The 14,749-nt window shown below is 52.1% G+C and overlaps 5 protein-coding genes across 5 annotated transcripts; 4 read left to right on the top strand and 1 right to left on the bottom strand.

The window, feature by feature from the left end:
• Positions 1-1,014: 1,014 nt before the first annotated feature.
• On the top strand, positions 1,015-2,499 carry CCOS01_04950 (phosphotransferase enzyme family protein; the record flags this gene model as incomplete). Its single annotated transcript, XM_060453131.1, has 3 exons — positions 1,015-1,083; positions 1,144-1,948; positions 2,024-2,499. 3 exons carry the CDS (start codon positions 1,015-1,017, stop codon positions 2,497-2,499), a joined length of 1,350 nt encoding a protein of 449 aa, XP_060317089.1.
• Positions 2,500-3,222: 723 nt separating this feature from the next.
• On the top strand, positions 3,223-4,032 carry CCOS01_04949 (uncharacterized protein; the record flags this gene model as incomplete). The annotated part of the gene is made up of 1 exon (XM_060453130.1): positions 3,223-4,032. The coding sequence occupies one exon, from the start codon at positions 3,223-3,225 to the stop codon at positions 4,030-4,032; it is 810 nt and encodes a 269-aa protein (XP_060317088.1).
• Positions 4,033-5,060: 1,028 nt separating this feature from the next.
• Positions 5,061-7,133, bottom strand: CCOS01_04948 (cytochrome P450 52A11; the record flags this gene model as incomplete). The annotated part of the gene is made up of 6 exons (XM_060453129.1): positions 5,061-5,132; positions 5,198-5,643; positions 5,706-6,227; positions 6,282-6,468; positions 6,538-6,758; positions 6,884-7,133. 6 exons carry the CDS (start codon positions 7,131-7,133, stop codon positions 5,061-5,063), a joined length of 1,698 nt encoding a protein of 565 aa, XP_060317087.1.
• Positions 7,134-8,943: 1,810 nt separating this feature from the next.
• On the top strand, positions 8,944-10,008 carry CCOS01_04947 (uncharacterized protein; the record flags this gene model as incomplete). Its single annotated transcript, XM_060453128.1, has 1 exon — positions 8,944-10,008. One exon carries the CDS (start codon positions 8,944-8,946, stop codon positions 10,006-10,008), a length of 1,065 nt encoding a protein of 354 aa, XP_060317086.1.
• A 951-nt stretch (positions 10,009-10,959) lies between these two features.
• Positions 10,960-12,999, top strand: CCOS01_04946 (uncharacterized protein; the record flags this gene model as incomplete). The annotated part of the gene is made up of 1 exon (XM_060453127.1): positions 10,960-12,999. One exon carries the CDS (start codon positions 10,960-10,962, stop codon positions 12,997-12,999), a length of 2,040 nt encoding a protein of 679 aa, XP_060317085.1.
• Positions 13,000-14,749: the final 1,750 nt, after the last annotated feature.

The following is a 14,749-nucleotide window of genomic DNA, read 5'->3' as shown; positions in this document are numbered from 1 at the left end:
CGCCACCATACTACATGACAAGAACAACGTGGATAGCGAAAGTTCACCCCACGGTCGGAAAAAGCAAGACAGCCTTCCGGAAGGCAAAAGTTTGATTTCGCCCGGACTTGAACCGGAGACCTTCAGTGTGTTAGACTGACGTGATAACCAACTACACCACGAAACCAATGATTATTAAACGGGCAAGGGCTGCGTTGACTCATACAGGCTGCAGTCAACAGGCCCTGAGTTTTCGCGCGGCAGCTTGCGGCAAGGATGGCCCCCGGACCTTCTGCGTCCAAGGTCGGGCCGGCGAGTCCCCATTCGAGCCGATCTATTAGCGGGGCATACCCACCACGGCCTCTCCATCACCCTCCTCTCACCGCCGAGAGCTTACGTTCGGCGCAAACTTCGTAATGTCTCCCGAGTTTGTCCCTGGGTTCAACGACTTCAAACGCTATCTCATGCATCTTTATGGCACAGCTTAGGCAGAAACGCGTGCTTTGCAACGTTTCAAGACATGACCTCCAGGCAGCAAAGGTCTAGCAGGGATCATGGCAAGTCTACGGCTGCATGTCATGGTCTGAACTAAGATCAGCGGCCGATGGAGTAAACATGTCTAGTGGTCTCGGACTTGATCCGATTTGTCTAGCTCAGCATCATCTCAGCGGCAAGGCCCTAAGTTCATCCATGTGTGGAAAGCTTCGATGATGACTTGCGTTTGCTTTATCGTTTCGCTTCCTGCTGTTCCTTGACCCTTGCAACAGAAAGACAAGACAAACAAGAAAGACGAGAGTTGATGAGAAATAAGCATTAAACTCCTTCCTCTCTGAGATTTATGAGTCAACTGTTCTTGTTTGGGCAAGGGTGTAACGAGGATTGGATGGGGTCGTCTCACTTGGGGATATACTTAAAGAAGCCATGAGATTCTCGTGTTGCCTTAGTCGAAAGGTATCAACACCGGCCGAACCATCACCTTACTCCAAAGCATTCACTCTATCCCGCAACTCGAACTCATCTCGCTCACCATACATCATGAACCACGAGCGATACGAAGAACGCCTAAACCTCGTCAAGAGCGTCATCCACAGCTACGGCCTCGAAGTAAGAAACCCCCCTCCCTCCTACCTTACATCACCCACCTCTATCTAACACCCCCTCAAGCCCGTCGACATCACCCCCATAGACTACGATGAAACAGCACCCTTCGCCTACAACAACTACATCTACAAAATCACTCTCTCCGCGCCCCTCACACCATCCTCCATCCCTCATGAACGCCGCCGCCCGTACACCCAGCCTCCCCCTGGGCAAGGCACTTCTACTGTGGTGATGCGCATCGCGAACCCGAAAGCAGAAGGCGTAGTCCAAGACAACCGCGTTGAGAACGAGGTCGCGGCGGTTCACCTCGCGCGAGAGGGTTTGGGGTCGTATAAGCCTGAGATTGCGGGGCTCGTGCCGGCGTTGTATGATTGGAGACCCTATCGTCCTTCCGAGATCACGGGGACGGAGGCGGGGGTGCCGGGCGACGGTGGCAGCAGCAGTTACGGGTGGAGTCTGATGGAGTTCAAGAGGGGCGCGCCTCTCGATACCGTCTTCCGCGACATGAACGACGGAGAGAAGGGCGATGTGCTGGGCCAGATTGCGGATTTGGTTACGGGGATCCAGAGGGTTTCCTTGCCGAAGAGTGTGAAGTCCCACGGGGGGCTGTCGATTGACGAAGCGGGAAGAATCGTGGGTGGTGCGATGACGACGGTTAAAGGCGGACCTTGGGAGCGATATAGCGATTTCTGGAAGGCGAGGTTGGCAATTCGGCTGGAGGATGCGGATGCGAGTCCGGCACTGGAAGGGTGGAGGCCGAACGGTGTGAGGGAGCGTGTTGATCGGTTCTTGGAGTCTGGGCTGGAGAGCTATCTTGATGGGTCTGGGGTTGATGTTGGGAGGTTGGCTCTCATTCACGGGGATCTTAGTAAGTTATTTACTGCCCCGGTCAAGTCTGGTCTCGTCGTCAAGCCGATCCAGCTTACTGACATTCCTCTACCAGCTACGAACAATACCCTCTACAATACGACCACCAAGAAACTCACCTCCATCCTCGACTTCGACTTCGCCTTCGTCTCCCACCCCTGTCACGAATTCTTCACGTCGCTAGGCGACGTCGGCGGCAACACGGGCGGCGGCACGGGGCGGGATCCGGATCTCAGCGGGGGTCTGCTCGGTAAAGCGATGTTGACGGGCGACTTTGACGGGATCAGGGGGAGTCTACCGCAAGAAGCGTTGGGACAGCTCACGACGGCTCGAGCGTGGGATGATGCGTTGAGGGAGAGAGGTGCGGTGCGGCCTAGTGAGATTAGGGGCATGGCTGCGCTGGATGGGTTGAGGAGGCTGGAGGCGCTGGCGTGTCCTTTTGCTTTGGAGCATCCTGTCATGTTGAGGCGGAAGACGAGGGAGGAGATTGAGGGGATGAGGGCGGTTGCAGAGAGGGAGCTTGTTAGATGTCTTGAGGGGTTTGGGTATTAGTTGATCATCTGGAGGCTTAGTGTCTTTGGAGATCAGGGAAGATGTAGATCTGATGAACCTGGCTCCCTTCCTCAGAGTTAAGTAACTAAGTTTGTGGCTCGCACGTTTCCTCGGGTATACCACAGCCATTTTCCTTAGACGCCTAGACTGGCAACCATGATACGGGAAACCCGTGATGAAGTCTTGCCATTGCCACTACTATGATATAATAGAACTGTTTTGGTAGTGAAATCAATGGAACTATGAATCATTTGGGCATAACGTGGCTTTCTCGAAATATCCCTAAGGGTTCTGGATAGCAAGGACCGAACCCTGAAGTCTACCTATATACGATCATCATGGCTTCGTGCCTGAGAGCCATTGCGCCCTCTCCCGTCTGTGGTCCGCAACTTTCGAGGCTTAGAAACTTGCTCAACCTTGGATGACCGGGTTCTCCAGCATCGTGGAATCCTCAGCACTGCGATTCTTTAGCTTTTCAAAAGCCATGGAACTGTATCTCCGGAAAGAACCTGTACGGGCTACGTCCAGTTCATGGAGTGTACAAGACTCCTCTTCTTCTCCGATGCCAGTCTTCATCCCTCCAAGGCCTCGCACTAATCATCATACTCGTAGTTCATACATCATACTACCCAGTCTTCCATTCACACCCTACTTCTCAAGGCCTTCGAAGTCAACAACCCAAGAAATCACCACTTATCAAGACAAGCAACCACCACCGCTACAATGCAGCTCAAGGACCTCCTTCCTGCCGGAATGCTCCTTAACAACCTCTTCGATAAGGTGGAGAAGGCTGAAGAGCACGCAGACGGCCGCATCACCACCACCAACACCAAGCAGGTAGAACTCGGCGATGTTATGTTCTTCCACAACGACCTGGATGACCTCAAGCGTCTGCTCGCCACTGCCGGCTCAGATTCAGTCACAATTAAGAAGCTTCCCAAGACGAATGTTATCATCGTCAAGCGGACTACGAGTAGTGGTGATAGTGCCAATGACGCTGTTGACGTTGTGGCAACACCTACCATGTTATCCACCTCACCTACCGCCACCGCCTCTACTTCATGTTCCTCGCCAGCCACTGATTCCGAAGCATATGACTTCTCAAAAGAGCTGAGAATACCAGTCGAAATAGAGGCACCCAAGTCATTTACAACATCCTCCCCGGAAGACATGGAGACCTTACGCGAGGAGGAAGAAGCCGCCAAGTCGGACCCCAGCGGCAACGGCGCCACCAGCGACTACGATGTCGACCCTGAAACCCAGCCCACCCAGATTTCACCCAGAGACACCAAATACAAGACTCCTGGCGTGTTCCCCTGGAGAAACAGGCTCTGTCGCTGCGTTTCCATCGGCGCCATCTTTGGGAACAAGGACGACCGTCCAGCCAAGTCCGACGAGCCGCTGCCGCCGTACGAGGAGGGCGTTTCCATCTTCAACTGGGGCAACGGCGTCTGCAAATGCGTTCCTATGGATGATGCCTTTGGCGACCATACTATGACAGCGTTGGGTTTGGCAATTGAGACTATGGACTAAAGGCTTTGAGCCTTGGGTTCTGAGTACTAGAGTTGCAGAGATTGTTGGATATGGTTGATACCCGTTGGAAGTGGCCGGTTTGGAGGAAGATGTGAGGAATCATCAGAGATAATATGGAGTCGCGGGCAACTTTTCAAGATTGCCGACATGGAGAGTAGAGTCGTAAAGCCTCTGCTTAACCTTCGTGGAAAGCCAGAATACACATACCATCCTCAGAGGTTAGCAATTGAAGGTACAACACACCCATTCACTGTCTTCTTCAGCTGTTATTGCAAAGTGACATGCCAACTCTGCGAACACGATTGAAATCAATTATGAGGGATGATGTCGTCTTACTTCTCATTCCGTTCACGTAGGCGAGCCCGAAGCTCATACGATGAATGCATGATGGAGAGCCCCAGCTAGCAAATTGCAAGCACTATGTGAATTAGCCTGTGGAAGCTATCGACGTCGCTCGCTATCACAAGCGAGCGGGCCTGCATAACTTTCCATAAAAGCAGTGACCAGACATGGGAACGTTGCAGACCCCATCTACTTGCATTAGTCCGCTTTAGCTCGCCGACAACGGACGACCCATGCAGAATGCCCCTCTACCCCTCCAACCCCTCTGTAATAATGGACGTGGTGGGCGTGAGAAACAGGCTGTGAATCCAAGTGCCGGACCCATGACGGGTTCGCCCGGAGAAGGTTGGCCCAGAGAGTCTGTTTAGTGAATATGTTTCCTTTGACGACAGTCGAATGAGCCGCGGATCATGACAATGTTATGCTACACGGTAACGTTCCAGTCAAGCATTCTTCCAGAAGCGTCATAAACACACTACCTTAACGTCTATATACATTCATCGCATCCAACATATCGTCGTCAGGGTCAAGCATTCTCTATGATACAAGGTAGATGGGGTTTGAAATGGGGCACGACGGCCCCAGATAACCCCCCACCAGCCGTCTCTAGACAAACGCGTCAGACCGTCGAGTCGTCGTATCCCGGACCTGCGTTTTGGTTCAATGGTGGTATCATGTGAGAGAGATTACGCTTGCTGTCCCTTGATCTGGACCTTCACCTTCATGCCATCGACAGGCTTAGCGGTAACCAAGTGAGTCTATAGAGGGGGGATGTCAGTACAAGTAGCTCGTCTCATGGCAAGGGCAGTGGGGTTCTACTCACAGAGAACATGACAGACTTCGTCTTGTAGAAACCCTTCTCGTCAAGCTGAGGCTGTCCCTTCTCATCCAGGTCCAGCTCGCCCTGCCCGACCTTGACAAACTCGAAGTATCTCGCGATGCAGGCCAGAATGATGCGCACTTCCAAGTTGGCGAGCTCGGATCCGGTGCACCGACGAGGTCCTCTCTCGTAGGGTCTGAAGCAGCTGTCCGGGATCTTGGCGCCCTCCTCGCCGAGCCAGCGCTCGGGCATGAAGTCGTCCTTGGTCTCGCGAAAGATCTTGGGGTGGCGTTGGATGATGTAGGCTCTGGGGGTCACGCAGAGGTCGTCGACGACCAGCTTTTGTCCGTCGGGGAGGGTCAGGGTCGTTCCGGATCCTTGGGGCGCGACGCGGGCTGTTGTTCCGGGAGGGTGCAGGCGCAGGGCTTCCTTGATGACTGCGTCGGTGTCTGCGCGGCCGTGAGCTAGCTGTTCCGAGGGTAGAGATGATGTGGAGAGATCTTGAACTTACAAGGCAGGCGGGCCAGAAGCTTTCCAGCTTCGGGGCCCTTGAGTTGCTCAATGACAGACTTGGGGCTCTGATCCGGGCCAAAGACCTCGTCGAGCTCATCCTTCAGATCCTTGGCAGATTGAGGCCGTCTGTGAAGCTCGTAGAAGCACCATTGCAGGAGAATACTCGTCGTGTCGTGGCCGGCAAAGAGGAAACCGCGGAGAGTATCACTGGTCTGTTGGAGGATCTCGGGGGTCAGAACGTCAATGCCTTGTAAACTGAGGGTGGCGACACTGCGGGATGTGGTGTCGGCACCGGCCAGGAGCTCCTTGTGCTGCTTCTTGATCTCTTCCTTGAGGATGCCGTCGAGCTTCTTGTCCAGACGTCTGATGGTGCGTTCGTTCTCGGTGAAGTATTCGCGCATCCAGTTCTTGCCGGGGATACGCTTGTTGAAGGCTTGCGATAGGGCGCGATATGTAAGTAACACCTCGCTTTGCTTGCCCTCGATTTGAGCGTTCAGATCCATATCAAAAGTGACAATGCCTGGCATTAACAATGAGTACACTCCAAATTCCGTAGGTGTCTTTTCAAACTCACCGATAACATCGAAGGCCAGGTTTGTGGTGTACTCGTCGATAGTAAACTCTTCGCCAGTAGCAGCCTTCTGCTCCATAAGCTCGATAAAGGTCTCCGACTTATCCAAGATGACCTTCACTAGACCGAGAAGATGCGATGGGGCAAAGCCGGGAAGAATTCTCTTTCGCAGTCCCTTCCATTCCTCACCCTAAAGTGCAAGCGTCTTGTCAGTCTCACGATCCTACCTAACTACAGCAGCACCATGCGATGGACTTACATCCGTCGTTACGAGAGATCGTGCGCCGACCAGAGGGGCCAGATGTTGGATGGCGGGGTGCTTCGGCACGCTAGTACTGTACTGCTTCGAGGGCTTGGTGACCTGTTCGGCAACCTCGTTGTCGAGGATGAAAAGAATAAGGAACTTTTCGATCGGTCGCCAGTCCACCAGCAAAACGGGAGGGAATCCAAGCTTCTCGGCCTGTTCGTAGAGAATCTCATCTACATAGTCGCAAAGCATTAGCACGCCGTACGATTTGTGTCTCGTTTCCCGAAAAGCCGCAACGTGATGCAATTGCAACGCCGCCAGGACCTCCCCGTTACTGATTTCCGAGATTGAAACGTACCAAAAGCCCTTCTAGGATCACCCAGACCGGCGGACTTCTCAATCCACGGCCAATGACCCCTCACTGGGTCGGCCTCTTCAGGCTGCGGGAAGTGAGAGTACTGCTTGATGTCGATACCCGGTGTGGTCTTCGTCCGTCTGAAGTAGTATACCACGGCAACGGGGATCGCGGCCAACACGAGAAGCTTCCATTGAAGGAGGACACTGAGCTTCTCAAAGTTCTGTGACGTGACAAAGCTGAGGAGAGCCATCTTTGCGATCGCGTGGGGGTTGAGGGGTGAAGCCGCCTCAACTAGCCTCTAGATCGTGAGAAGGAACACCGAAGCGTAGTTTTCCAAACAGAAAAAATACAAAACCACCGAGACTTTTCAGACTTTCGCTCGCGCGAAGATGTGCGCCATTTTCACGAGGGCTGGGAACGGCCGGTATATATTGCTGACCACCCTTGTAAACCTATTTTTTTTCTTGCTTGTACGGAGTATGGTAGGCCATCAGTACACCATGACGGAATGTCGCAATGGGGATCCGCAGATCCTCCCTCTTCAGCAAATCTTCAGCACTCAAGACGGCCCGCGAGACTACATGTACTGCGTAGTGTGGCATCCGGAGGACGGGGTGGATTGGATGGGTGCGCGGAACAGCCCATCACCGTCCACTGGGGGAAGGTCGAGCTATTTCATGCTGCCCGCCCCTAGCTAATTACGGTTAATTGAGCGTAATGCCAAGACTGAAAACTCTTCGTACATGATGCACCTCCTCGAATCAGATCCAGTTTATCTAATCTGATGCATCTTATCTGATCCGATGGTGGGGGAGCCGACACTACCTCCGAGGCTATCTCGTTTTTGTGAAAGGTGTTGTCACTCTGTGTACGGAGTATGTAGCTAACAAAGGCACCCAGCGGAATCCCGTATCCCACCGGGTAGCAAGTGGGTGACAGCCTGGATGGGGTCAAGACAGTGAGGAGTAATATCTAGCCAGGGATCATCTCAGTTTCTTGCCAATCAACGTTTTTGTCTCTCCGTCTTCTTGGAGAAAAACTGGAGATCTTTGGTCTTTTGCGTGATTCAATCCACTTCGTTTCCCCCAAGGGATATTTGCCCGTGAAGTGGGCGAAATTGAGTGTTCATAAGCTTGGACTCTCTTCCATTGTTCTGAACCAGCGACAAGAACTCGATTTGCAAGCATGATGGAGGTGATTGGCCCTCGTTGCGAAACAAGACGATAAACCCGCAGAACGGTGCGCCAACATCATATCTTGTGAGTTGCAGGACCAGGTCGAGTAAGTGTTGAACGAGAAGCTCACGAGAAGGCATTAGACGCAGTGGGCGCCCACGCCAGTGACTGGATGGTGGGGTAGATGGGCAGTGGCCAAAGTCACTGCCGCCCATGTTCGTCACAATTAACCTCTCCCTTGTTGACACACTGTGCCGCAACTTTGGCCGAGGCCGAACCGCGACTTCGCCGTCTGCCTGCGTCATGTGTGCCGGCTTGCCGGACGATAAGCCCTAGTCGAATGAGCCCGACCAAGATGGGCAAAGCAGATCAGCGTTCGTCCCGCTAGCTTGGCAAGGCTTAGCACTGTAGGCTTGCAGCTAAAGCTGAAAGTGTCCTGAAACTATTCCCGAATAGTAGCATTTCTCGAGGCTATCCAGCTTCCCGGCCTTGAGCTCGAGAATACAACCTTTTACAGCTAGTCTTGACAGCTCCTAGACCGTTGACTCTTGCATCGTGATCCAATCAACTCTAAGAATTAATAATAGCAAGTCAAGTTGTCACCTTGGACATCAAATCTGACGTCGAATTGAAGGAGAGATCTTCCTCGAAAGTGCCGAAACCATTTGTAAGACAACATCTTATTTAGCCATGAGCTCAATAAGAAAGTTATATAAATTCGACACACCTTCATTGACCATCATGTAGTCATTCTCACAGTATCACCTTCTGCAGTAGTAAACAAGCAACTATTTCACCACACCTCTCTTACCTACGCTTCCTCACCTCTGATTACTCAACATGCGGACATCTATCCACTCAGTACTACTTGGCTCATGCCTAGCAATGCTACCTTTGTCTGCCATAGCTGCACCAACACCGGATCCCGAAGCTCAGAAACTCGCTGATCCAACATATGGCCCCATCCCAGGACAGTCGACCCTCTTTAGCGACTACAAGGGCAAGGCACCTCCGTTCCCCGGGAATATCACTGCCCCAACCCTCCCTACAGCATCGGGAGATCCGGGCCCGGATGACCAAGTCTGGCAAAATCTTTTGGCAGCCGAGTGGGCCATCTTCAGCTTCTACCAACAAGGCGTTGAAGCCTTCAACACTTCCTCCTTCGTCGCTGCTGGCTTCCCGAACACAACTTATGATCGCATCACGGAGATCCGTAATAATGAGGCTGGACATCTGCGCATCTTCCAGAACCAGATCTCCAACACTAGTGTCAAGCCGGGATCATGCAAATACGAGTACCCATTTGTGGACGCCACGAGCTTCCTGGCGTTGACAACCTATCTCGAAGTCGCTAGCATGGCCTTCTTGACTGGTCTGGTCCAGGAACCTAAGAGCGAAGCTGCGCGCGGCGCCATGGTGGCTATTGCGACAGTAGAGTCGAGGCATGAGACATGGTCGTTGCTGGATGTCTGGGGGGCTAACCCATTCTCTGGACCGAGCGATACCGTGTTCCCCTACGCCAACGAGATTCTCGATCTTACAAAGGCCTTTATTGTGCCGGGAAGTTGTCCGTCAGCAAATCCGGAGTATCCCAGCCCGAGTCAGCACCTGCCGGCTATGTCGGCCGCGACTAGGACGAAGTCTATTGCTCCAGGGTCCGAAGTTTCGTTCAACTTCACCAACGCGGCTGATCAGCCCAAATTTGTCGATGGAAAGAGCTATTACGCGGTTTTCTTCCACGGCGTAGGGAACACCAGTGTATCGGTTGATGTATCCGAATGGGCAGCTGGCGATTTCGTTAACGTGACAATTCCAGCCGAATTCGAAACCAAGGGAATCATTATTGCGGTGCTGGCAGATTGTCCGGGGGCTCCTGAGTTGGATACGGTCGTGGCTGGACCTAGTATCTTACTGCAGCAACCGGCTCCTATCGGTTTGCTTCTGTCATGAGATAATTTAGATCCTGTTGGCCTGCATAGCGCGAACTCCGATGGTGTATAAGGCGCCTTAGCATAGAAAACGTAGCTAGGTTCATGCGAAATCCCGAAACCCTTATTGTCATCATGAACGCACCCACCATAGTCACCCCCTGCTTGAAGTCGATCTGGTTGATATAGAAAGCTTCGACTGACTTAACAGGACCAAAAGACTATGTCATGGCTTGTCTGAAGTGATCTCATGTGGATTGACAGTTGTCCCCGTCTCCACCATAGCTGCAATTCCGATTCGCCTATCCACCATCAAACTTGGATTGCGGAAGCGCTCCCGAAGCCCACACAACCAGCGGGTTTCAATCTCGCTTCGTTCGGTCTATTAGTCTAGTTGGTTAGGACGTCGGATTCTGATTCTCAGAACCTTCCGTAGGCCCAGGTTCGAATCCTGGATGGACCTCGTTTACTTTTGTCTCTGGTGATAGTTGTCTACCCTCAGTGTTGATGTTGTTTTTGACCCTCGTATGCGTGTTGATTGTGCCTCGATAGCATGCCAGAATGACGCCTCTTACGGATACGCCTAGATATACCCTTTGCTTCAATGAAAGAAATGCAGCGAGTCATCAATTCGTTCTGAAGAGTGACTGTCCTACTTTTGAGTCGTAAAGTGATGAGCTTGCTGCACTCAAGTTGTGGTTTCTGGCGGTGTGGCGACCTACCAGGTGGTTGGTACTTGGTAGGTGACTTGATCAAAGTCAAACCTCGAATGCAGGGGCTAACCTAGTTAGGCCAAGCGCCGTCCGCCCTCATAAGTATGATGGAAGAAGGTTAATCTGATTCAGCGTACATGTCGCATTTCTTCACCAAACAGAACTTGCCTCCCTTTAGAGCAGATATCTTGTCCATAACGTCGCAATCTGTTTCGTGTGTCATTTGAGTAGTCTGCCTATCGCCTTTTCAATCTGCAAAGATGTCTCGTCTCAAATGGACTCTGGATACCTTACCGCGAGAGCTCTTAGTCAACATCTGCGAGATTCTATACTATGACGATCGCGCTCCAAGTCTCGCTTCGTTCTCTGCAGTCAACAAGACATGCCGTGACGCTGCCATAGGCATCTTGGTCCGCAACATCGATTTTATCATTGACGATGACGAGTCTCCAGGCGCCTGGCACAGCCTGCACCTCAATACCCTGAGTTGCGAACTAATGCTTCGCAAAAACGATCTCTTGTCTCAAGTGCGCCAGATCTCCATCTGGGGCGAGCCACCGACACCCGGAAAGGACTATGCGAACGGCCCTTACTTGACAGAGAACCGTTACGATTCACGTCAGTCCGGGTGGAAACAAGGTCGCATGTTTGCCGCCGAGGTGGCTGAAGACGACGCAAGAAAGATGGACGACTGCAACCTAGTGGGTACGCGTAACTATTGGGAAGGATATGCCAACTGCCAGTGGACCTACGATAGTAGTTCGGCCTGGTCACCAATTGCCAGGCTCATTAAAGAACTGTCAAATCTGAGTGACATCCTCTTCACATGTCCTACTCAATTCCCTCCCTCACTGTTCGCCACCTTGAAACAATACCACCCTAGATGCAGAATTCATCTCCCCACTTTCAACCTACTCTCTCTACGGGATCCACGTCCTGACGAATACGAACTTGACCTTGTGCATTCTCCGAACCTTTACAGCATCGACTGCTCGCATTTTCATATTTATCCAGCTGTGAATCAGCTCAATACGACCGTGATGCGGATGCTTACTAGGACGGCACCAGGGCTACAGGAAGTGCGCGTCGCATACGACTCTACTCAGGACGCCCCCTATGAGCTACATGAGATCTCCTGGAGCGGCGCGAAGGGCTTGGATTCATGCTTTCCGCAACACCGCAAGTCATTGCGAACTTTCCACTTAACATGGGATCCGGATTTGTCAGACTACAGCCTCCTTCGCAAATGGGGTCTCTTCATTGACTTTGACGCTCTACGAATCCTCAGACTGCCAGAGCCTTTGGGCCCACAGGGGCTCGAACTCTTGGACACCTACTCATTTCCATTCCTTAAGAACCTGGTTTTGAACATCGTCAATCTGTCTTCGATGGACGACCCGGGATACGAGCGAGAGAGACTGATCACGCAGTTTATCGATCGACGCACGAAGCTCTGGACGCTGGAGGTGATTGGCTGGAATAGTTCTCATCTCGGAAAACTGTTGAGCCCGTCTTGTAGCTTCGCATTGCGAACTTTGGATTTGCAGAGCAACCGGTATACTACAGACCCATTTAACGCCCAGGTCATTGCTCTCATCGCACAGCGCTGGCCCTTAATCGAGGACCTAGCCATAAGGGTGCGGCGCTCCAAGGGAGATGAAGAAGAGATGGCTATTTACGTGGCTCTCGGTAAATTGCGACGACTCCGAAAGTTATCTCTACGTCTCATGCCTATGCAACGAGGCTGGCAGTTTCCGCAGAACCGTAGGACACTATCTCTACCAGCGACTGCGGCGCCTGGGGAAGTTAACGGAGATGCTACCGTGGACAGATTGAACCCAAACTATCGAGAAGAGTACCGGGACCTACTCATCAACGTTGCGGTGGATGAGACGCTAGCTTGTGCAATCTTCCACGCCATCTCAACAGAGGGAGGAACTTTCCAGCATCAGAACTTGGAAAAGCTGGAGTTGCGGGTTGACGATTGGTCGTGGGCGGAACAGCTGCAGGGGAAAGGGCAAGAAGTCAGAGCTTTCTGCAGCATCCTTGGTCGACCTTGGAATGTTCGACGCGACCATAGGTTCAATCATAGATCGGAGGTGTCTGCCCTATTGGTTGGGGACAAGTTCAACACCTGGAGAGCTACAGCTGGCACGGTACCTGGCTTGGTGGAAGGTCTATTGCACGAGGTGTTCCGCGAAATCTGGCCGCGAGCTCAAGGCAGCGGATCGGAAGCGAGGCATTCATGGCAAACGGATTGGAAGAGCTTCCCGCTTTCTGCCTATGGCCACAGATCGTAACCTACCTAGCTCGGAGATTGAAGAGTGTCGGATTGGAAGTCCAATTCGACCTCGACGTATGGCGAGGCTGCGCAGGGGCCAATTAGGGCCCCTACTTCCGATTATCGCGGCCTGCCCAACCTACCTTACGGTTGGAACCTCCCTTTTACACCTACGCAGCAGATTATCTAGTCAATTGACCTACTTCGTCAACCCACGGTTCGAACCAATCAACCAATATCCCTGTGATAGGGGTACCAACAAAGAGCGAACTTGATGACTTCAGAAGTTAAGCATAACAACCACTCGAATTTTGTGCGTCGAAGTACTTGGATAAGTAGTTAAAAGTTTAATGTATCCGATCAGTGATGTAAGTCGCGGCTGGGCATGAAATTGACACTATTGTACACAGAATACCCGTCAGATGTCAACCGTGGTGGCGCGGTTGCGATAGACGAGAGAGAAGAACTCATGGCAACCAGAACCTCGAGCATACGGAACTTGTGTATCACTCAGAGTGATTCGATCAATAACGAAGTCATCCGCTTCACTCACTATGCGAATGTCCAGCATAAGGTGATGTCAGGCCTCTGTACGTGGATATGACGGCTCAAACTAGTTCCCCATGTTGCCGAGATATCCGTATTCTTCGATGGATGGACTGGCATGAAAACATGAGTCGGAAACCCCAGGAATCTGGAATCCCCCATTTTGCAGAGCCTGGGCTGCTCCAAAACTTCAAGGCCCGCATAGTCCACAAAGCACTGAATGAAAGCTAGTGCTGGCCTGGGGGTTTTATCCAAGCAGATTGTTGATATCGGACTCGCTGTTCTTCTACTATCTCATGTACTCCGCCCACCTCGAACCATTCTGTCAAATGTCAACCATGCCATTGGCTGCCAGGCTACCAGGCCGAAGTGTTCAACTGCCTAACTCGTGATGTGGTTTGAATTCCAGCCTCCGCGCCGAACGATTCGATACATCACTTCTCATTGGAAGCTCCTACTGAAGAGTTGCCATCCTGGTCATGATTTGCACCAATTTTCTCGACCAGAAGGAATTCTGGCGATGAGATCTAAAACAGATTCGTGTGACAAGAGGCGCTGCTTTTGTAGGAAAGAGAATCCATTGAGGTTCTGATCGGCGTTCGTTTGCTGGCCCAATCCAAATTCAAATTAGGAACGAGGACGGCAGCTTGGCAAAGCCCGCTACACCGACGCAAAACGGCCGCGCAATCCATTCACGGGGAGCGCGCTCGCACGCCGATACGCGGGTGGGTTGCGACCGGCCGGCCCTCTTCGTTATCGTGGCATGCACTGAGAAGGCGGGTCAGACATGGGTGCGAACGCGAGCATGAATGAGGCTGCATCGGTTTTTGGTCTGTGTACTAATAGTAGATGCCCCGAAGTGTCAATCCGCAGTGTCCAGGTATTGGGAACCCACTAGTCGTACGTGCTCTGCGATAATGATGGGTGTGATCGATCACTGGATTATAGACAACCGCTACAAGGACGTGATCTGGCATCCTTTGCCATCAGGCCTTGCCCATAATCTGAAATCACTGAACATCGGCAATGCACAAATGATAGCTACCTACTTGGTTCGGACTCAGGCAGCGGACCGTTGTAGCCGAAAACGAAGCAAATGTGGAAAGAGCGAGCATTACAGCCATGAACTGACTCGGGGCCCGCCCGCTTTGGCCCACGGTTTGATGAAGGCTTTAATATAATTAAGTTAATGAGACTACAATATGATGAAGATCTTCTGCCTC

The sequence above is a fragment of the Colletotrichum costaricense genome (genome assembly GCF_030867565.1).
Source record: "Colletotrichum costaricense strain IMI 309622 chromosome Unknown Scaffold_4.1, whole genome shotgun sequence".
Lineage (NCBI taxonomy): Eukaryota > Fungi > Ascomycota > Sordariomycetes > Glomerellales > Glomerellaceae > Colletotrichum > Colletotrichum costaricense.
Note: the sequence above shows the minus strand (reverse complement) of the source record. Positions and strands in the feature narration are given on the sequence as shown.